General features: G+C 40.4%; 1 protein-coding gene across 1 annotated transcript; it reads left to right on the plus strand.

The window, feature by feature from the left end:
* Positions 1-13,125: 13,125 nt before the first annotated feature.
* Positions 13,126-23,258, plus strand: LOC135514128 (stanniocalcin-like). Its single transcript, XM_064937355.1, has 4 exons — positions 13,126-13,415; positions 18,641-18,783; positions 18,899-19,110; positions 19,280-23,258. The coding sequence occupies exons 1-4, from the start codon at positions 13,301-13,303 to the stop codon at positions 19,578-19,580; spliced, it is 771 nt and encodes a 256-aa protein (XP_064793427.1). The 5' UTR covers positions 13,126-13,300; the 3' UTR covers positions 19,581-23,258.

Consider the following 23,258-nt stretch of genomic DNA (forward strand, 5'->3'; position numbering starts at 1 on the left):
TCCAGGGTGCAGCTGCAATATTTCCTGGGGTTCGCAAACTTTTATTGTCACTTTATCCAGGGTTACAGCACCCTGGCCTCCCCCGTCTGCCCTCACCTCTACCAAGGTTCCGTTCACGTGGTCCACGGCCGCTGACCGGATGTTCCAGAACCTTATACACTGCTTCACCACGGCTCCGAACCCTTCCAATCAATTTGTGGTGGAGGTCGACGCTTCGGATGTCGGACGTTCTGCCCGGGACTTTAAGCTGCATCCCTGCGCCTTCTTCTTCCACCGTCTCAACGCAACGGAGAGGAATTATGATGTAGGGAATTGGGAGCTCCTCGCGGTGAAGATGGCGCTGGAGGAATGGAGGCACTGACTTGATCCAAAATCTCCTTAGTTCCACACATCAAAATGTGCCTACATTTAGGCTATTTTTAGATGTTTATTTTACACTATGTTGGGGTAAAAAATGGAGTATCTGTAACGGCTGTCGTGGGTTGAAGAAGGTGAGGACCAAGGTGCAGCATGGTACGTGTTCATCTTTTATTATGAATTGAACACTGAATGGAAAAACAACAAAAAAGAATGAACGAAACCGAAACAGTTCTGTCTGGTACAGAATACAAAAACAGAAAACAACTACCCACAAACACAGGTGGGAACAGGCTACATCAAATCAAATTTTATTTGTCACATACACATGGTTAGCAGATGTTAATGCAAGTGTAGCGAAATGCTTGTGCTTCTAGTTCCGACAATACAGTAATAACCAACAAGTAATCTAACCTAACAATTCCACAATTACTACCTTATACACACAAGTGTAAAGGGATAAAGAATATGTACATAAAGATATATGAATGAGTGATGGTACAGACTGGCAGAGGCAAGACGCAGTAGATGGTATTGAGTACAGTATATACATATGAGATGAGTAATGTAGGGTATGTAAACAAAGTATTATAGTTTAAAGTGGCTAGTGATACATGTATTACATAAAGATGCAGTAGATGATGTAGAGTACAGTATATACATATACATATGAGATGAGTAATGTAGGGTATGTAAACATTATATTAAGTGGCATTGTTTAAAGTGGCTAGTGATACATTTTTTACATCAATTTCCATTACTAAAGTGGCTGGAGTTGAGTCAGTATGTTGACAGCAGCCACTCAGTGTTAGTGGTGGCTGTTTAACAGTCTGATGGCCTTGAGATAGAAGCTGTTTTTCAGTCTCTCGGTCCCTGCTTTGATGCACCTGCACTGACCTCGCCTTCTGGAGTATAGCGGGGTGAACAGGCAGTGGCTCGGGTGGTTGTTGTCCTTGATGATCTTTATGGTCTTTATGGCCTTCCTGTGACATCGGGTGGTGTAGGTGTCCTGGAGGGCAGGTAGTTTGCCCCCAGTGATGCATTGTGCAGATCTCACTACCCTCTGGAGAGCCTTACGGTTGTGGGCGGAGCAGTTGCCGTACCAGGCGGTGATACAGCCTGACAGTATGCTCTCGATTGTGCATCTGTAGAAGTTTGTGAGTGCTTTTGGTGAAAAGCCAAATTTCTTCAGCCTCCTGAGGTTGAAGAGGCGCTGCTGCGCCATTTTCACAACGCCGTCTGTGTGGGTGGACCAATTCAGTTTGTCCGTGATGTGTACACCGAGGAACTTAAAACTTACTACCCTCTCCACTACTGTCTGGTCGATGTGGATAGGGGGGTGCTCTTTCCTTTTTATTGCTATTTTCCTGACACCACACTCTGAGGGCCCTCAAATCCTCCCTGTAGGCCATCTTGTCGTTGTTGGTAATCAAGCCTACCACTGTAATGTCGTCCGCAAACTTGATGATTGAGTTGGAGGCTTGCATGGCCACGCAGTCATGGGTGAACAGGGAGTACAGGAGAGGGCTCAGAATGCACCCTTGCCCCAGTGTTGAGGATCAGCGGGGTGGAGATGTTGTTACCTACCCTCACCACCTGGGGGCGGCCCGTCAGGAAGTCCAGTACCCAGTTGCACAGGGCGGGGTCGAGACCCAGGGTCGAGTTTGGAGGGTACTATGATGTTAAATACTGAGCTGTAGTCGATGAACAGGTTTCTCACATAGGTATTCCTCTTGTCCAGATGGGTTAGGGCAGTGTGCAGTGTGGTTGTGTCATCTGTGGACCTATTGGGGCGGTAAGCAAATTGGAGTGGGTCTAGGGTGTAAGGTAGGGTGGAGGTGATATGGTCCTTCACGAGTCTCTCAAAGCACTTCATGATGACGGAAGTGAGTGCTTCGGGCCGGTAGTCATTTAGCTCAGTTACCTTAACTTTCTTGGGAACAGGAACAATGGTGGCCTTCTTGAAGCATGTGGGAACAGCATACTGGTTTTACTCACGTCGGCTGCAGTGAAGGAGAGTCCGCAGGTTTTGGTTGCGGGCCATGTCAGTGGCACTGTATTGTCCTCAAAGCGAGCAAAAACGTTCTTTAGTCTGTCTGGGAGCAAGACATCCTGGTCCGCGACTTGGCTGGTTTTCTTTTTGTAATCCGTGATTGACTGTAGACCCTGCCACATACCTCTTGTGTCTGAGCCGTTGAATTGCGACTCTACTTTGTCTCTTGTTTGATTGCCTTGCGGAGGGAATAGCTACACTGCTTGTATTCGTTTATGTTTCCGGTCACCTTGCCCTGGTTAAAAGCAGTGGTTTGCGCTTTCAGTTTCGCGCGAATGCTGCCATCAATCCACGGTTTCTGGTTTGGGAGTGTTTTAATCGTTGCTGTGGGTATAACATCGTCAATGCACTTTCTAATGAACTTGCTCACCGAATCAGCGTATTCGTCAATGTTGTTGTTGGACGCAATGCGGAACATATCCCAATCCACGTGATCGAAGCAGTCTTGAGCGTGGAATCGGATTGGTCGGACCAGCGTTTAACAGACCTGAGTGAGAGGGCTTCTTGTTTTAGTTTCTGTCTGTAGGCTGGAAGCAACAAAATGGAGTCGTGGTCAGCTTTTCCGAAAGGAGGGCGGGGGAGGGCCTTATATGCGTCGCGGAAGTTAGAATAAAAATGATCCAGGGTTTTACCAGCCCTGGTTGCGCAATCGATATGCTGATAGAATTTAGGGATTCTTGTTTTCAGATTAGCCTTAAAAATCCCCAGCTACAATGACTGCAGCCTCGGGATGTGGTTTCCAGTTTACATAGAGTCAAATAAACTGGACATTGGTTAAATAGTTAAATAGACTGGACATTGGCGAGTAGTATGCTAGGGAGTGGTGCGCGATGTGCCTGTCTCCGGAGCCTGACCAGAAGACCGCTTCGTTTGCCCCTTTTACGACGTAGTTGTTTTGGGTCGCCGGCTGGGATCCGATCCATTGTCCTGGGTGGAAGGCAGAACACGGGCGGCTCTGGCAGATCCGGACTGGAGGGAGACTTCTGGGAGCAGGCACAGGACCCACCAGGCTGGGGAGACCTACAGGTGGTGGTGGGTAATTCTGTCATGCTTGCTATCCTCAAACTCCCTGTCATAAATCGACCAAGGCGCAGCATGCATGTACTTCCACATCTTTTAATGAAAGTGAAACCGAAACAACCAAAAAACAAACAGGTAAAACAAAATACAAAAACATAGAAAAAAGAACATAGAATGCCCACCCTAGTTACACCCTGGCCTAACCAAAATAGAGAATAAAAAGCCTCTCTATGGCCAGGGCGTGAAATTATCATGCTTGTTCGGATGTCAACCCCAATACATGTTTATGTCATCGTCACCAATCAACTGCATTACACTTAAAAATGACTGAAACTACCATGACCGGTTTATATATGGCTAGCTATGCTACCAGTTTTTTCTTCCCGAAACCCAAAAAAGACAACTTCTAAATATTATGCAGCAAAAACTGCCAAATATATTGAAATCTGATTTTAGTAACCACAATGTGTGGGCCTGTTAGAATATATATATTATGATTATTATGATATCCACGTTGTTAAATCAGCTTTTTTGAATGGCCTCAACGACAGGGTCCTTGTTCTATCTGCCCTCCATTGATTTTTACCGCATCCATATAGAGAATCACGTAATGTTCTCGAGACCATATATATGTTTTTATGGTTTCTACCAGCTGTATAAACTTGCCATGTTTCTTTTGTTGGAATGTAAATCCCCTGTGTGTTTATGATATTTTTATGTTTTTGACACACTGTTGGAGACAAACACTGTCCATCAGGATGATGCTGAGGCAGCATTTACATGACAGTATTATTCACTGAAAGATTCCAAGTCCCTTTTGCATGGCACTAATGTAACAATGTTGAATGTCAATTTACGACTAACAAGAAATACATGTATTCATTATACATACCTGTACACCTATGCTTTTATCTCTTAATTTCCTTTAAAATGATCGAGGACGACATCCCACCATTTTCCCAGGCCAAACCTATAACAATTAGCAACACAACTGCTTTTAACAAAGTGTTCAAAGTAACTGTATTATACTCTTCCACAGATTGGACATAGGGCACTTCAGTGGAATAAGCCAAATGCATGGAGATTACTTTGGTTGTGTCCTCGTTACGGAATATATAATAATTTACCAATGGAGTGGCTCTAACCTACTCAACACCAGTATCAAGTCTACCCTCGGCATAATGAAAATATACACTACAATTGTGGCTACTTAGATAGGCTATATCTGCAAAAGGAGTCTGACTGTGGTCTTGATATTTGGAAACATGTTGGAAATATTTACAAAAGTAATTTTGAAAGGTTGTAAAAACTGTTATTTGTTAACTTGATCACTCAGTTCATCTTGATTACTCAGATTCCCCGGAATTGATGGCAGTGTTTTTTAAATTCAATGTGTGGATATAATGTCAGATACTGTGTATATCTGCTGCAGGCAGATTATGCTAGAGAGATCCGCTATTCCCTAAAGATTGATTGAACTAAATTGCCAGTGTATTCTCTGCTCACACTGGTATCTGCTTTGCAAAGCTGCCTTAGGAACCGTTGTATTAAATTACTTGGCATGCATTGGATGAAACAAAGGAATTGGGATTCTAATCTCTCTCAAAGCAATCGACCATTTTCACATTATGTGTGGTTTACTGTTCAAAAGAAGGACATAGGATGAGCAAGCCACCCACTTCAGTAATTCCTTTGCACACATTAACGCATTCAGAGGAGTGGTTGACAAGGTACCGGTTGACAAGGTATATTTACAGTACAATGGCAAAATGTTTTTCTTTTTTTTAAATGGCCGTAACAATAGTTGTGAGCTACAATAAGGAAATATAGTTTTTAGAATATCCCTCTACACTCTGGTTGGTTACTCCTGTTTGGTTGAGTAGGTTATTCATAGCTGAACATGTCCATGGCTAAAAGTGATAACCTCGCCCAAGCTACAGTGCATTTGAAAAGTATTCAGAACTTCTGAATTTTTCCACATGTTGTTACGTTACAGCCTTATTCTAATTTCATTTTTATAAATTCCCTCATCAATCTACACACAATACCCCATAATGACAAAACAAAAACTGGTTGTATTTTTTTGTTGTTGCAAAAAAATAACTCAAATATCACATTTACGTAAGAATTCAGACCCTTTACTCAGTACTTTGTTGAAGCACATTTGGCATCGACTACAGCCTTAAGGTTAGGTCTTCTTGGGTATGAAGCTACAAGCTTTGCACACCTGTATTTGGGGAGTTTCTCCCATTCTTCTCTGCAGATCCTCTCAAGCTCAGTCAGGTTGGATGAGGAGCGTCGCTAAATAGCTATTTTCAGGTCTCTCTAGAGATGTTTGATTGGGTTCAAGTCCAGGTTCTGGCTGGGTCACTCAAGGATATTCAGAGACTTGTCCTGAAGCCACTCCTGTGCTGTCTTTGTTGTGTGCTTAGGGCCATTGGTCTGTTGGAAGGTGAACAGGTTTTCATCAAGGATCACCCTGTACTTTGCTCTGTTCACCTTTCCCTCGATCCTGACTTGTCTCCCAGTCTCTGCTGCTGAAAAAAATCCCCACAGTATGATGCTGCCACCACCATACTTCACTGTGGGGATGGTGCCAGGTTTCCTACAGACGTGACACTTCAGAGAATCTTGTTTCTCATGGTCTGAGAGTCCTTTAGGTGCCTTTGGGTACACTCCAAGCGGGCTGTTGTGCATTTTACTGACGAGTGGCTTCCTTCTGGCCACGCTACCATAAAGGCCAGATTGGTGGAGTGCTGCAGAGATGGTTGTCCTTCTGGAAGGTTTCCCCAACTCCACAGAGGAACTCTGGAGCTCTGTCAGAGTTACCATTGGGTTCTTGGTCACCTCCCTAACTAAGGCCCTTCTACCCCGATTGCTTAGTTTGAACGGGCGGCCAGATCTAGGAAGAGTTTTGGTGGTTCCAAACTTCTTCCATTTAAGATTGGTGGAGGCCGCTGTGTTCTTGGGGAGTTTCAATGCTGCAGACATTTTTTGGTACCCTTCCCCAGATCTGTGCATCGATACAATCTTGTCTCGGAGCTCTTCGGACAATTCCTTTGACCTCATGGCTTGGTTTTTGCTCTGACATGCACTTTCAAATGTTGATCCTTATATAGACAGTTGGGTGTCTTTCCAAATCTTGTCCAATCAATTGAATTTACCACAGGTGGACTCGAATCAAGTTGTGGAAACATCTCAAGGATGATCAATGGGAAACAGGATGCACCTTAGCTCAATTTTGAGTCTCATAGCAAAGGTTCTGAATATTTATGTAAATACGTTATTTCTGTTTTTGTTTTGTTTTTATAAATTTGCAACAATTTCTAAAAACATGTTTTTGCTTCATCATGATGGGGTATTGTGTGTAGATTGATGAGGAAACATATTTATTGAATCCATTTTAGAATTAGGGTGTAACAAAATGTGGAAAAGGGGTCGGAATACTTTCAAGGGGTCTGAATAATTTCAGAATGCACTGTATATGATAGTTATATTTTCGTTCCCTCACATCTGCATTTGAGAGCCCTCAATCATTGGGATGGTAATGACAGTGGTGAACGATATCTGATGGTGAGCCCCAGTCCCTGCTCAGTGCTGCCAGATGCAATCTTCCCTCCCTCTCTCCCTGCATGGAGCTACAGCCCACAGAGGTGTCACACTTCTACACAGTCCCAGAGCTTTTCCAGGAAGCCACAAAGTCAGTAGCCAAGTTCAATGTACAGTTTTCCATTCAATAAACATTGAATTGGCATTCCACATGACAGGTAAGACCTTTATGCAGTACAGTGGGCACGTAGTAAGATGACAAAGTCACTGATGTCTCACACCTGTCGGTTATATTGCCTCCTCAAATTCCCTCTTGTGGACACAAGCATAATTGCAGTTAACCTCAGGTGGCATTGTAACTCTTGACAGTTTACACTGCAGATACTCCAACACCAAATCATGCTGTACCGGACTGTAGTTACAGGACTATGACTGGCATATAATTGGAACTTCTATGACAATGACTGACATTTTTGTACAGGCACTGGCATAAAGGCATGCAGTGGATTTGATTATGGTATTACTCATATATGAGATTAATTAAGTACATTTGATGGACTCATGTATGAGACTATGCAAATATGTATGTGCTGAGTTTATGAGCAAAATATTTTGTGACATATCCTAATCAGGGAAGGCATGTATTACTGTGGTGGTATGAAAATGTTTGCAATATTGCAATAACCATGGGGAAGTGACAGAGCAGCTACAGTGCCTTCAGAAAGTATTGACACCCCTTGACTTTTTCCATATTTTGATGTGCTACATCCTAAAATAAAAAATGACTTATTTTTTTTAAACAGATAAAGTTATTGTGGTGAAGTTATTAACTACACTTTGGATGATGCATAATGTTTGTAACAAGGCACTAAAGTAATACTGCAAAGAATGTGGAAAAGCAAATTAACTTTTTGCCCTGAAAACAAATGGTTATGTTTGAACAAAATACAATACAACTAATCACGGTGTAGCACTCTAAATACTTTCAAGCATTGTGGTGGCTGCATCATGTTATAGGTATGCTTGTAATTGTTAAAGACTGGGGAGTTTCTCAGGATTCAAAATAAACAGAATGGAGCTAAGCATGTGTTTTGTCTGCTTTTTGTCCGCTTGCTGTCTGCTTGCTGTCTGCTTGCTGTCTGCTTTCCACCACACTGTAAAGATAGAAAATCTCAAAACACAATGACTTTGTAATGAAACCATAAAAAGTAATGTACCTGACATCTGGTGCTTGGATGTAAACCCAATGTAATGTGTTTTAAAACAGTAATTAAGTACCTGAATATTGATGTTTGTTCAGTGCATGTAAAAGGCAGCATCAAAACACAAAAACGGTGTTTTTAATACAATCAATGGTTTATAAATGCAAATGGTTTATAGCCTAAATATTGATTGATGATAAGGGCCTATGGAGAGTTTTTTTTATGGAATTCCACCTTTATTTTTCAATGCTTAATTTAGACAGATTAGAAACATTGGAATTTTACCCACTCAACCCCACAGCCACAGAGTAAGTCATTCAATTATTTGTTCATTTCATTTTACCAAAATAATATAAGAATACATCCAACTTAATACATTGCTCAAAATTAAATATCTTTCATGAGGATAACCAGAGTGAGAGAAAATTTAGTGATTAAACTCATTTGCAGTCTTTGGTTTTAATCACCTTGCATTTCCTCCCTTGCCACGGAACTCTGTTTTAGACGATTGTGGGAATTCATTTTTGAGGGGGGGCTTTATGATTCTTTCACACAATGTTGTATGCATGTTTGAAGAAAGAAAAGTATATGTCTATATTTGTATTAGCTTGTTGTGCCATGAGGTATAATGGATCATGATGAATGGATATCAAAACCGTGAGGCAAACTGACGTTCTATGAGGACAGCAACCATTCCCACATTCATGATTGTCAATGGAAGAGGCAAGCACCGAATCCTCAATTCTTACAGTTCAACCTCTAATTACTACTGGTGGTTTGAACACTGTGCTTGACAATGCCTGCCAAAACAGTATAAAATGGCAAATGATCAAATACATAAAACAATGTTAAACATCCAAACTTCAGAAAAAGGGATCTAATTCTGTACTAGACACGATTCAAAACATCATAATGGTGTTTAGAAGCTTTAGAGAGAGGACACAACACCAATAGAGATGGTATCTACTTCTGCACTAAACAGAACTCGAAACACCAACATAGTGTTTTCAAACTTTTCTGTCAGTGTTCCCAGTCCCTGGCAAGGTGTTGCACAACACTTAATTAAGTGCTGTTACAACACACCATGTAATGTTTCAAAACATCTCAGGATGTTTTGTTTGAATACTTCAGCAAAGTTAAGGTTTCATCTCCTTCAAGTTGGTGGCAGCTCAGTTGCCACTAGTTTTGGTGTTACAAAGCACTTAATTTTAACAGTGCCGACACTGAAAGATTAATTCACCTTTCAACAGGCCAAATCTACACTGGAGTTGCTTACCAAGAAGACAGTGAATGTTCCCAAGTGGCCGAGTTACAGTTTTGACGGAGCACTTTCTTGCAGTCAAATAACCTAGTGTCTTCATGGGTGGAATATTATTCATATTTTTCATAATTTCATAACTAATAAACTTTTTTTTTTACGTCCGAACACCCGGTGTTTCTATGTCAAACAGTTTTGTTGTATTTCAGTCTTCTGTGATGTATATAAAGTCTAATACGCCGATTCAAACTCCAAATGTAATACATTTCAACTCTATATCTGACATGGTACAGGTGTCTTCTTTTTTATAAGCCCATAACCATGTGTGTGAGCTATATACTTTTGTTTCAAAGTAGATTTGTTTAAGACTACAAAGAAACACTGTGTGACCCTGATTTATCCCACTGCAGTAAAAGGTTAATATACTTTAAAATCTACGGCCAGACCAGAAAATGGTTGTCTAGCAATGACCAACAACCAATTTAACAGAGCTTGAAGAATGTTTTCAAGAATAATGGGCAAATGTTCCACAATCCAGGTGTGGAGAGCTCTTAGAGACTTAACCAGAAAGACCCACAGCACTGCCAGAAGTGCTTCTACAATGTATTGACTCAGGGGTGTGAATACTTATGTAAATTAGACATTTCTGTATTTCATTTTCAATAAATGTGTAAAAATGTCTAAAAACATGTTTTTACTTTGTCATTATGGTGTATTGTGTGTTAGATGGGTGAGGAGAAAAAAGTATATTTAATCCATTTTGAATTCAGGCTGTAACACAACAAAATGTGGAATAAGTCAAGGGGTATGAATACTTTCTGAAGGCACTGTATCTGTGATGGACTACAGACAGGACCGGATGCAAAGTGCCTTGTAATCTAAAAATCTGCTAATACTACCTCAATGTAAATGAATGCAAAGCTGCCATGTTGTGCTATGCCAGGTGATTGAGTATTCACTCTCTGTGGCAGATTTGTCCTGTCTTTGAACTCTGCTCTCAATACTAGCATGATGCCAGTCTATTCTCTCTGCTGTGTTCTGGAAATTAGGGGAATTACCTAATTCAGCATGACAAGGGGATTCACTATCACTTATCCAGACGACACAGATATTGTCTCCTGAAATAGGTTTGTGTTATGGCTATGTTCCCAAAGGAAGATTCTTTACTAGAGTACTCATAAAGAGGGATTTTACCAACTTCTAGAGAGTCCCAAGAATAGGCACTCAATAAATCCTGAGATTTAAGGATCTATGTTTAATTAATTTGGGATGTTACATTTTGATGAACTCATTTGACCATTGCACTGTAGCACAGGGCGGTACGCCTCTGTACGACAGTGGACAGCCTTGGGTTTTCTATGAAAGATATCTAACAGAGACTATGTTGCCATGTTTGAACTACCCTGCAAAGACAAGCTGCCAAGAGGAGACTTGGCAAAGTGCCTGGCTCTGAACGGTGTTCTGGGGTAAAACCAATCAGGGTTAAAGCATCACCATCGCCAAAGCAATTCTAACAAAGAGAGAGAGAGATGCTTTTATAAAAGTCTTTGAACATTTATTCTTTGAAACACCAGAAAAGAAAACAAGTAATTTAATGTAAAATGCTGAGCAAACATATGGATTCTTTCTTTAGCCAAAATGGCACTACATTTCTTATATTAAGCACTCAAGGGCACATTCCTATGTTCCAGTTTACTTTTCCTGTCATGAAAAAAAGTGAAACAAGGTAAATTACTAAATGGTGTCTGAGGACCAGACTTCCAGGAGTGAGAGAATTCTATATTGGGCCTCTATTACGTTTGGAAGTTTCCTGGGACTGCCTATGAAGAAAATACCAATACCATAACCGTAAAATATATATATTAATAAAAAAAAGTAATTATAATATTCCACAAGGTAGCCTATGAAAATGTGAATGAGGGCTCACTAATGTAAAAGCACTCCGCCAATATAAGATTGTAGAGATATTATAGTCCTATTAATTTAGATATGTGTGAGAGTTGTGTATTTGTGATGTTAGATGTGAGTTGTGTATTTATGTATGTGGTGTCACATGAAAGACAACTCAACTGATCAAATGCTTTGATTCTAAACAAGATGATGTTCTATTCCTTGTCTCCCAGATCTAATGCTATTATGGCCTAGATATGAAGATGTCTTGATAAGAGATAAATATGTATTTCTCTTGTTGAAATAGAATGGGCAGGTTTGGTCCAAAAATACAATAAGTTGAATCAGGTGTGTTAGTGCTGGACTGAAACCAAAGCCTGCACATAGTGGCTTCCAAGACCAGAAAGTGAGGATCAAGCTCAGGTATTACATTGGCTTTACACCAAAGTCACTCTAAGTAGAGTATTATAGGCTATACATAAATCTACAAATGGGTAGATGGATGGATGTACTGACATGGAGATACCAGCATTGCACCTTGGCATAATGCCACTGTAATATGGAATATCACCAATTTGACACTGAAGTACATGAATTCAGTTAACCAAACGTTTCTATTAGGCTTTGTTTGCCTTCCATTGATTAATGTTTGAATAGATCAAGGATGTTACTATGCTCAGACATGGATGACACTTTATTGGCATCCCTTTGGCACATGTAGCTCCAACTCGTTTGGATCCGTGCCTGGCTAAGTCTCTCACCGGCATGCCGCGAAGCAGGGAATACGTCAACAATGATGGTTATCCATACATAACATACTTTATGTCAATAATGAGGTAGTTTATCTCAATGTTAAATACATTCTATCCGTTAAACCAACAATGGTATCAATTATTGAGCATGGTTCAGCAAAATGCCAATGCGATAAAAGTCTAATCATTTGAATAACTTCAGTTGATATTTTTTCTAAGACATTTATGTACGACAAAGCGCGCACTCCATTTGACTAAAATCGCAGGTTATTAAATCACATCTATTAGCCTAAGCAGTATAACGTATACACATTATGTCATCTATTCATTCCGGCAGGCAATAAATAAACATAATAAAGTAATTGAGCATTGTTTCAAGATGCAATTGATACATTCGTGTTGACATAAATTGGACTGGACCAATTTTTTCTAAATTTGGTTGTCGAGAACTTACCCAGTGTCAATGTTGCCACCAATCTGTCCTGTCTATTTTAGCAAATGGAAATTGCAGAAAATGACTATATGATATTGGTTTGCATGGGTTCAGGTAACATCAGGTAACATTAAATATATTTCACTCTTACCGAAGTTTGCATATGGCGCACAGAAACTTAATTAACAATCAATCAAGTGAATATGCCAGTCAACGGTTGGTTGAAGAGAACAGATACACGGAAAGACATTGACTATTAAAACAAATGAATGTCAATTTTGACTGAATAAATAGGCTAATGAACTCAGTTTGACTTGAGAAGACAAGAGGCACTAAAGCTTCATTGTTTTATCAAATCAAATAATAATGTATGTAGGCTATCATTGTCGCGTAATAGGCTGCCCAAGACAACATGAGTTGAATTTCAATGTAGGCTACAGTAAAATGATCAATCAATTAGGCGACTGGAGAGAGAAAGCATGGTCGTGGAGAGAGAAAGCGTGGTCGTGGATGCTGTGTTTTGATTGGGCTAACCAGGAGACTCGTAATGTGCGCAGTCCGATATAAACCCATGCAGACCAGCGCTCTATCTGTCATGCTCGTCAAAAGAAATCAGTGTACGGTCCATGGAAGCCGCATTGTGTAGATGGTAGCCTACTTAGTAACCTAATAGAATTACATTGTTGAAAACACGGCACTGTACATATTCAGAGCTGTATGAACTATATATCAAACAAGCAAGAAACACTATTTGTATTTTGTTAGATTATCAGTGATTATTGAATAATGCCTTTGAGGACCGGACTTTTTCTTCTAATGGTGCTGATTGCATCTGCATATGAACTGGATCAGAACGAGTCGTATTCACCCAGAAGAGCCCGCTTTTCAGCAAATACCCCTTGTAAGTAACAAACAGTCTCTTTTACAATATTGCATATTTTTGAGCGGATGCGGTGTTCTCATGCACATATATATTTTTTTATCCTATATTACCTTGTATGCACTGCACAGTATGGGGGGAAATGTTTGCCATTTCATGATATGCAGCTCTGTTTCCAAGTGAACGAACGCCTTGATCGACAGAATAATGGATAGCTCGAACAAGGATAGGTTACTCACCGTTACCGGTGTTTTACCGGCAACAAATGAGTGCGAGTTTCGCAGTGACTGACACCTGTGCTTGAAAGCTGTATACCACCATCAGCTGTTGAATAAATGGTCTATGAACAAATGTCTTTGTATTAATGGTCGTGTGGGTTGGTTAAACCCGATGAGTGACCGGAGAAGAGAACATGAGAGATATTCATATTTCTTTTAGGACAGATATGGAAATGCATTGATGCAGGTGAGCCCACTTGTATCGTGTGGATCAATGCATCAATGGTTATTTGGTCACTGCCTTGACTGTATTATAAACACCTGTTTTGCTTATAGATTGTGTCACATACTCGACAAGTAATGTCGTTTCAGTGTTGCATATGTCATACATTAGTCTACCTGCAATGTTGCTTTTTGTAAAAAAAAAAATGATTTACAAGTGTTTGGAAACAACTATGTACCCATCACATTTGAAATGTATTGCTATTCTTCAAAGCAGTCACCAGTGTAAAGTGAAGATACTATTGCTGTAGGATAAATAATACGGACTACTGCACCCACCTGTGGCTACTGGCTACTGTCTTGACTGGATGAATGAAGCACCTAATGCCAGAACAAACTTGAAGGGGATAGGCCTATCAAAGTGAAAGCAAAGAGGGTGGAAACACATAGAGCTAGATAGAGTACTCATTTTTTGTATCTGTGCCATTGTAGCATCCGTGACAGCATGGGCAGTGCCATTGAGACAATCTCCATTTTGAAGTTGTCCACCTCCTAATGGAAGGATCAACCAACGAAGTTGGAAGTCCCACCCAGTTGACTACATTAAGGGCTGGCTCTCTACTTTTGGGGGCCCTAAGCGAGATTTGGAGGGATCAGCCAATGAAGTTGGAAGTCACACCGAGTTGACTACATTCAGGGACATTTTTAGCCTTTTGGGGGCCCTAAACACTTTAGCATTTTAAAAAAAATCTAATTTCCAGAAATTCTACTCGTTTAGCTATGGGGTGGATAGAAATGTTGACAGTTTTAAAGATAATTTCCTGCAATTCTACACATTTTGAGTGAGCGTGACTAACAAAATCAATGTGGGCCACCTGAAGGTCAGGACCCCTGGGCACGTGCCCTTCGTGTGCAGTCGGTATTCGGTCAATATTACTACAAGTTCACATAACTGGCTAGACTAATTTAACAATAAAAAAAATAGTTAGCTGACATAGCTAACTGATTGACTGTCAGTGACTGACTAAACAAGAGAAGAACTGTTGATGCACAACCAAATTTCGAACTGTATATTTTACTATTCTAACTCTCAATGGTAAGTTGAGACACCGACTGATTCATAAAATAAAAAAATAAAAAGTGGCAGCCTGTAGCCATCCTTGACTACATTAAAATGGAAGCGCTCAATGGGCTGCCCATGCTAAAATGTCCGTTTGGCCACTAGAGGCCTATATCTTCTCTATGTGGAGATGTTCATTTCTTCAAGGAAGTAATGTTGGCCATTGACCAGGTGTTCTATCCAGACTCAAAGAAGCACAGTGTGCAATGTGTGGCATGATCAGTCGCGATTTTAGCATGTAAATCTTGGTGGGGCAAACAGCCTGTAATCGAACCCGGGGCTGCAGTGGCGCATTAACACTAATTGTTGAATTTGCAATTTCCAACTTGTGTAATGTTTATGGCCAATGAGCACCGATATGTTTTATCTATAATTTCTCTTCATATGACAAGAATTGAAAAGGATTTGCCAGTAGATTGCTGACTTGAAACATGACTGCTTGTCTAGCTTGCTAGCTAAGATTTTGAAAGTATGATGTTGACATGATCAGTCCAATCAAATCTAAGGAAGATATAATGTGGTTTGATGTCATTTTATCTGTGGCCAATGACATTGAGCCTTCTTGGATGGGCATTTCTAATGTTAGTCTAGGGCAGCACACAAGGGGCCTACATTTGTTTTAGCTCTACCCGTAGATTCTGCGGTGACATAGTGTCCCCATGAGTGACATAACACTGAGCCAATCACGGCGCAACTAGCGAACATTACCAACACCTACGCTCCGTATTGTCCGCAAGCTGCCCCACCGACACAGAAAGCACTGAGCGAGGCTGAAACACCTACATTTTGGAGGTGCCTTACTCAAGAAAGCAAAAATAGACCATGTTTGTACGTGGCTTTATTAAGTCAATGATGTTTGTTTTTTTACATTGTTTGCAAACTGATACATGACATGTATTAATTCCAAAATAGCAGGCAAAACGGGCATTTAAAAAAAATTGATTTAGCTAAACAGGTGGGGCTCAAACCTGCCCTGAATGACGTGTCACCACTGGGCATGATGCTCGTCCCCACCCACTCATTCCAGTCTGGTCTCATAGACTAGATATAACAGTAAATGTAAATCCAGGACCCTTATTTATGATATAACAAGGAAGGTTACTTAAGGCAAAAACAAAAGTAGGGTCGCTTGTCAGGGTGGATCGGTTGGCATGTAATGCAAACTTCCAACAACCCAAAGGTTGTGTGTTTGAATCTCATCACGGACAACTTTAGCTAATTAGCAACTACTTACTACTTTGCAACTACTTATTAACCCTTTAACCTAACTGCTCCTAACAGAGCAGCACCCCTTGCCCTTAACTGCACATGCAGAACTAACATCAACAACATGCATGTCAGTCTTTCCTGATTGAGGGTTGACAAGAAATGTACTGCATCTTGTCTAGTTTTTATGATAAATATTACTGTGATGAAAATTCTAGATTGTCTGCATAATCAAATAACATTCAGCTCAGACACCCATACATTTATTTTATTTATTTAATCTTTATTTAACTAGACACCCATACATACCCCACAAGACATGCCACCAGGGGTCTATTCACAGTCCCTAAGTTCAAAACGAATTCACGGCAACGCATAGTTTTATACAGAACCATGATCGCATGGATCTCTCCATCTCCAATAGTAAAGCAAACAGCAACATTTCCTTTTAAAAACAGATTAAATAACTCATGGAACTGCGGGGACTGTGAAGGGACACACACAAGCAGACACACTCTAACAGTCAGATTTTTAGTTGTATTATTTGTATTCGTTTTTAGTTGTATTGTTGCATCATTGCATTTTACATTTGTGTGACTGTCCTTGTTTATCAGTGTATCAGTGTTTTGTTACTTGTCGTGTTTTTTTGTGGGTTGCAGGAAGAGTAGCTGCTGCTTCTACTAAAGCTAATGGGGATCCGAATTAACAAAACCACTAACCCTAACCCCTAGCCTAGCTAATTTTAGCCACTTAGCAAATGTTAGCTATGTGGCTAGGTGGCTAATGCTAAGGTTAGCCACAACAAATTGAAATTCATAAAATATATGTTTTTCAAATTTGTAACATATTGCACAAATTACAATTCGTAACATATCATATGAATTGTAATTCGTAACATACTGTATCATACAAAATGGAGTCTCCTGGATTTACATTTACTATGTGAAGTCCAGGTTGCTCATTCATTAGGCTCCCTTTAAGTCCCTTTTCAATGGCTTTCCAACTGAAACTGCCCATAGTATTTCAATTAAGCACGGCCCCTTAAAAGTGATGATATTGTACAGCAATAAAAAAAAAATACAAATTAATGGTCTAGGTCTACATTGCAGGGGACTGTCTACCACCATGTATTCTGTTTACCGGTATATTAGTTGATGGAATAAGTGCTCACACACACTTTCCAAAAATGTGTATATGAGATGTTTTTCTATAGCCTACATTCTCAGAAAGGCAGTTGTATTAACAGTCCCATAAAATGAGCAGAGCAGTGAAATGCCTAAATTAGGAGATAAGGGAATATATGAGGTGTTATCTAGGTGTGATCATTAAGCCCTTATTTGTTATTTAAACCAATGCAGAGGTTACATCAGACTAAGTATCTGCAGCATTGGCCTTCTTGGTCCTACCAATAAGAGATACAGAGGGGGTGTGCATCTTTAGAAATACCATTCCTATATTTCTATGCGTGCATCCACAGGATGTGGACATTATCTAACGACCTGAGAGAAACACGGTGGAGGGACAGTTTGATTAGTGATTAGAGTGTTGTACCACTTAGAGATCACTTATCTGCTTGACAGCCATATCGATTCATTGCTGATTTGCTAGTTAATTAGTGTGGGCTCGGCTGGACCCAAAAGGTTCAATGAATGAGAGTGCATCCATTTGTGATACAGTACATCAGCTCATTGTCACAATTGCTGAATGCTTACCATGAACTTGTCCCAGTCTTACGAAATGGACATTAGAGGCACTCATTGGAAGACATTTGGGGGTTTTCTGGATACTTTAGATCTTTGCCTTGTCAGAGTAGTTTACACAGCTGTGTATATCAGCTTGCTCTTTAATATTAAGTCTGAGGCTATATTAATGTGACACATGCACATTAGATCTGTTTCTGAGGAATGGGGCAGTGACCCATGGTGGGCAGGGTACTTGACTGTACTGTTAAGTGTGCACAGTTCATGGTGATGCGTGTCAGAGGTGGTTTGGCACACCTTCCAATTGAGCATAATATTATTGCCTTGTCACATATGAGGATAATGGAAACAGGGGGTCTGGTGCCAAAAGTGAAAGTCAGCAGAACCTGATCCTGAATAAGCAACACTCGCACCAGTGTGTGTGGGTGTGACATGCCATGACTCCATAAGAGACCTTTGGGTATTTGTGGTGCAGTTGGTCACAAGTCTGTTCCAAGAAACAAAATGCTGGAATATCCATAAAATTCTTTCCCAGGAAGAGGAAATGTAATTATCCTAAATTGTCTCCCAGTCTTAAAGGGTTTGACGTGTCCAGTGACCAGTCAAGTTGTAATTTGTCTGAATATTGATGATATCGGCATAGAATCAACTATGCATGTAAATTCTCATCAGATCACTTCCTTGTTTGGTTCACAACCAATACAGACTTATCTTTCAATTCTTGTTGAGAGGTACATGGTAGCCTGCCCCCTGCCAATGATCCCTTCCCTCTGTCTACAGCTGATGTGGCACGCTGTCTTAACAGTGCCCTCCAAGTAGGCTGTGGAGCTTTTGCCTGCCTGGAGAACTCCACGTGTGACACAGACGGCATGCACGACATCTGCAAGTCCTTTCTCTACAGTGCAGCTAAATTTGACACTCAGGTATGATCATTATTCCTCTCTTCAAATCTGACACAATATGTTGCAGTAGATTGAACCTGTTAACTGAAGTTGAGTCATGTTCTGTGGTATGACTATGATATGTGGTTTTGTGCAGGGCAAAGCCTTTGTTAAAGAGAGCCTCAAGTGCATTGCCAACGGTATCACCTCAAAGGTGTTCCCCACCATCCGCCGCTGCTCCACCTTCCAAAGAATGATCTCAGAGGTTCAGGAGGAGTGCTACAGCAAGCTAGATATCTGCACTATCGCCCGCATCAACCCAGATGCCATTGGAGAGGTGGCACAGCTCCCAAGCCACTTCCCCAACAGGTGAGTTCCTAGAAAACGTGGGTTCCATTTCTGTTTAACTTTATCTTAGTACAACAAAAGCTATCCATTTGATACACTCACTCTATTGAAGCAAATACATTTCAATGGGCTCCCAAAACATACTTTGAAATTGTACAGCAACAAAAATGCATGCTGCATCCTCTTGTAGGTTTTACGGTAAGCTCCTCCAGAGCCTGATGGACTGTGATGAGGAGACTGTGGACCTGGTGAGGGCCAGTATGGTGTCCAGGCTCGGCCCAGAGATGACTATTCTCTTCCAGCTGCTGCAGAACAAGCCCTGCCCCTCGGCTGCTGCTGCCATTGCTGCTGCCATTCCAACTGGAGTGGAGGGCCGTGGGAGCTTGCAGTGGTCCATGGGTCCACACATGTATAAGATCCAGCCTGGTCTACGCAACAGAGACTCTGTCAGCCATTTAGGCAAGAAGCGTGCCACTGGTGACAGCTCCTAACTCCCACTCAGATCCGGAAACTACACACACCCCTCAAAAACATAAACAAGCTAACAGTGGTCTCTTCACTTGGGTATTTAAGAATCATTCCTCTCCAGACTGGAAAATAACATGCACCTCTAAGAGAATAGCCAATGTGTTTCAAGTATGTTTAACATCAAAGTTTGAGTTGTGTGAGGTACCTTAGGTTTGAGAGGATCCCCTCCCCTAAACTATTTCCTAACTCTTATCACTCACACTGTTTGTTCATTGAACATGTTGTTATTGTAGCACCACAACTTGGCCCTGTTCATTCCTGTTCACCTCCCATACTTGATATAGTATCATCTGAGAGCCAAGTATCATCTGAGAGCCTAGTGAGGATGATGTCCCTCTAAGTTTTCTGTCTAGGATTTCAAGCATAGACCTGCAGGTATGGTTCATATCTATAGAGCACAAGTGTTCCCAAATAATTTTGGTTGCAATATTCAAATGTGCATCCATTAGTAGAATATCAATTGATAAGTCAACAATATCTTCATCAATAGATAATTATTAATAGACGTTTCATACAGTTTATGTGAGATATTTCTATATTATGAGATTAGTCAAATGAGTGTGCTATATAAGTGTCGTAGTCACGAATTCACTGACACAAACAGGATTTATTTATTTATTAATTATTAGTCTCAGATGGCCACAGCTAGCTCTGTGAGAGAGACATGTCCCTCAGATGAGAGCAATCCTAATCAACTTTGCGCAGGAAGCTACTTTAAACTGACCAAATAACTTGAAACCACCCAAAATGTTATTCAAACCAGACTTAAATGTGGTGGAAGGTGTTTAGCTAACGCCAAATACCAGAGAATATAGCATTGGTTAGATACAACGACATATGTTCTGTCCTGAAACACTCAGTTCACAATAAGTATGGACCAGCAGGGTAACTTATGAGCAGGTGACCCCCTGAGATTGATAGAGGTCACCCCCTTGGACTGATGAACAATATTCTCCCTGGTGAATATGACACGGAGGGGTTGGATCATACACACTGACTTCCAGTGTTGATATTGACTATTTAAAAGCCTTGTTGGTATAACATTGATATTTATTTTCCTACTATATTTAACTTGTTATTTTATGATGTTGCTGTAGTTTTAGTTACAGATATACAATTTTAAAGTGCAGTTTGGTCATGGCTCCTATTTCAATGGGGGCTCGTGATCAAATACTATAGTATCTGCCACTCTCCACACTTTCCCCTCTGACTGAATAGGACTCATGGTATGACTCTGTGCTGGACATAGGGGAACAACATTGTCACTTATGTACTGTTGCAAGGGGACTTTGTGTTTATTTTCCAAACCCAGTTAATAATGTTATAAAAGTAGATGTGGTCAAGCCATTCATTGTACATTTAACAAACAGCTAAACTTGAAGACGGAACTGCAAAGCATTTGCTGAATCTATTCTTAACATCATGCAAAATAATGTATCTCTCAGAAAGCTTACCCTAGTGACAACTCCATTAGTGCTTCAACAGGGGGAGATTAATTCATAAGATTTTGAGCAGTGTATTCTCACAGTGCACATGCCTGGCTGAGGGAGACGTACAATAGGGGGAAATATCGTTAAAGAGATGTGATGGTTTTACAATACAAAATCATTTGAAATGTTAACTCACAAACCTATGCAATAATCTCTCATATGGAGGATTCACAGTAACACACAAACATGCCCTTTGTCACAAACAAAGCCAGCTGATGCTGAATATATGTGGCAGCAGCTGATTTGCTCCCATACTTATAGTGAAGTAGCAGACAACGTGCCCCTGGACTCCCCCTTTCTGTTGCCAACTTTGTTGCTGTGGTCTCTGTTGTATTGTTTTTTTTTGTTTAGTATTTTTCTTGGGATATAATATCTTGCTTTTAGTAGCAATATTGTGTATATTCAAAATAAAAAAGTAAGGAAAAAAATCCCTCAGAAATGTTAAGACTGTATTACTTATGTTACATGTGCACTTTGCATCTCTTATGACCACTAAAGGGCCACTGAATCGTTCAACACTTGTGATGGGTTGGGGCTACGTCCTTTCTGTACTGTTAATGTCTCTGTGTCTGTAATAGCTGGAAAAATCCAGAACAGTTGCTGCTAAAGAATAGCTTGCTCCCTTGTATGATGGATTATAATTTCCCCTAAAACATTTACTTGGATATCTTTGGTAAAAACCCATTCACAGAACCTGGCATCAATCTGTATACTTGCCTTTTACATTCAGTTTGGCACTTCTTCTGGAATTTGTACATTTCTTTGAATGTTGCTTGCCGTGAATATATGCCAATGGTGTTGTTTATTTCCTCTCCCTTGAGACTATGCTTATACATCCAAGTTCTGGGTAACTTCAGAGAATGTATATTATATTGAATGTCTGTTCTGATGAGGATGTGCCCAAACCTAGATGGTTCATTAACGTATTTTAGAATGTGAGTTTCGTTTAAAGGTGGTGTATGAAAGTCTGAGAATTAAATTAACAGACTTACAAGTCATATTTTGTTATTTCAAGACATGTTTTGTTCATTAGCCTTTTACTGCAGTGGGCTAAATCAGGGTCACACAATGTTTCTTGGTAGTCTTAAACAAATCTATTTCAGGTGTGTTCATAAATTCACTCTGAAGTACCAATGTGCTCTGGGCGTATGTAAATTCATAGCTTTTTCAGAGCACACACTGCACGCTCTGGCCGAGGAGTAGGGTTGATCCAAGCTTCCTGACCTCACAACTGCACTTAAGCACCCAAGCTAACTGGCTGAAGTTTGCTTGCTTGCTAGCTACTTCCAGACACAAATGACAGAACACCTCACTCTGACCATTTTACTCGCCCCAGCAGAGCTGGTTTTCATGTTATGTAGAGCGTTGTTGACTAATCGTGCTGCTGGCAACAATTTAATTACGTTTTTTGCTAACATTTACTGACACCGGTCATAAATTGCTCAGTTATTCTGTGCTTTTGCACACTCAGACGAGAGTGCCCGGAAATCGGCGTCGATAGCCGGAGTGGATTTACGAACGCACCCTTTGAAACAAAAGCATACACCTCACATACGTGGTTATGGGCTTGATCAATGAAGACACCTGTACCGTGTCAGATATAGAGTTGAAATGTATTCCATTTTGAGTTTGCATCCCAATATTACACTTTGTATACATCACAGAACACTGAAATATAACAAAACATTTTGCAAAGAAACATCGGATTTCATGCGTTAAAAAATACATGTTTATGAAAAATATGAATAATTCCACCCATGAGGCCACTAATTCCACCCAGTTGGTCATTTGACTGCAGGAAAGGGCTACGCTATTTGTTGCAAATCAAGATTAGGGTGAATTTTTGGGTGGTAGGCCTACTGCATTATTAGCTAGATCTATAGCTAAATCTATCCATAGTGAAATCATCAGCAGCAGTTTCTTTTGATACACTATACGTTTAGGGCAGGTTGGGGACTGGGCTCCCTGAACTCTGGAACTTCATGGTACTCGTTCTTCTCAAGACTTGAAACCAATATAAATACAGTATATGTATACTTTTGCCAGAATTAAAACTACTGGAGTGATTAATAAGAATTACATCTTAATCGTAGTGACAGTTACTTTACTTTCAAATTCGTAGATGAAATTAATCAGTAAGACATTTGAGGA

The sequence above is a fragment of the Oncorhynchus masou genome, chromosome 25 (genome assembly GCF_036934945.1).
Source record: "Oncorhynchus masou masou isolate Uvic2021 chromosome 25, UVic_Omas_1.1, whole genome shotgun sequence".
Lineage (NCBI taxonomy): Eukaryota > Metazoa > Chordata > Actinopteri > Salmoniformes > Salmonidae > Oncorhynchus > Oncorhynchus masou.

Coding starts and splice junctions, on each gene's coding strand:
- LOC135514128 (XM_064937355.1), top strand. CDS start 13,301: ATGCCTTTGAGGACCGGACTTTTTCTTCTAATGGTGCTGATTGCATCT. Junction 13,416..18,640: donor CTTTTCAGCAAATACCCCTT/GTAAGTAACAAA, acceptor CTCTGTCTACAG/CTGATGTGGCACGCTGTCTT. Junction 18,784..18,898: donor CAGCTAAATTTGACACTCAG/GTATGATCATTA, acceptor GGTTTTGTGCAG/GGCAAAGCCTTTGTTAAAGA.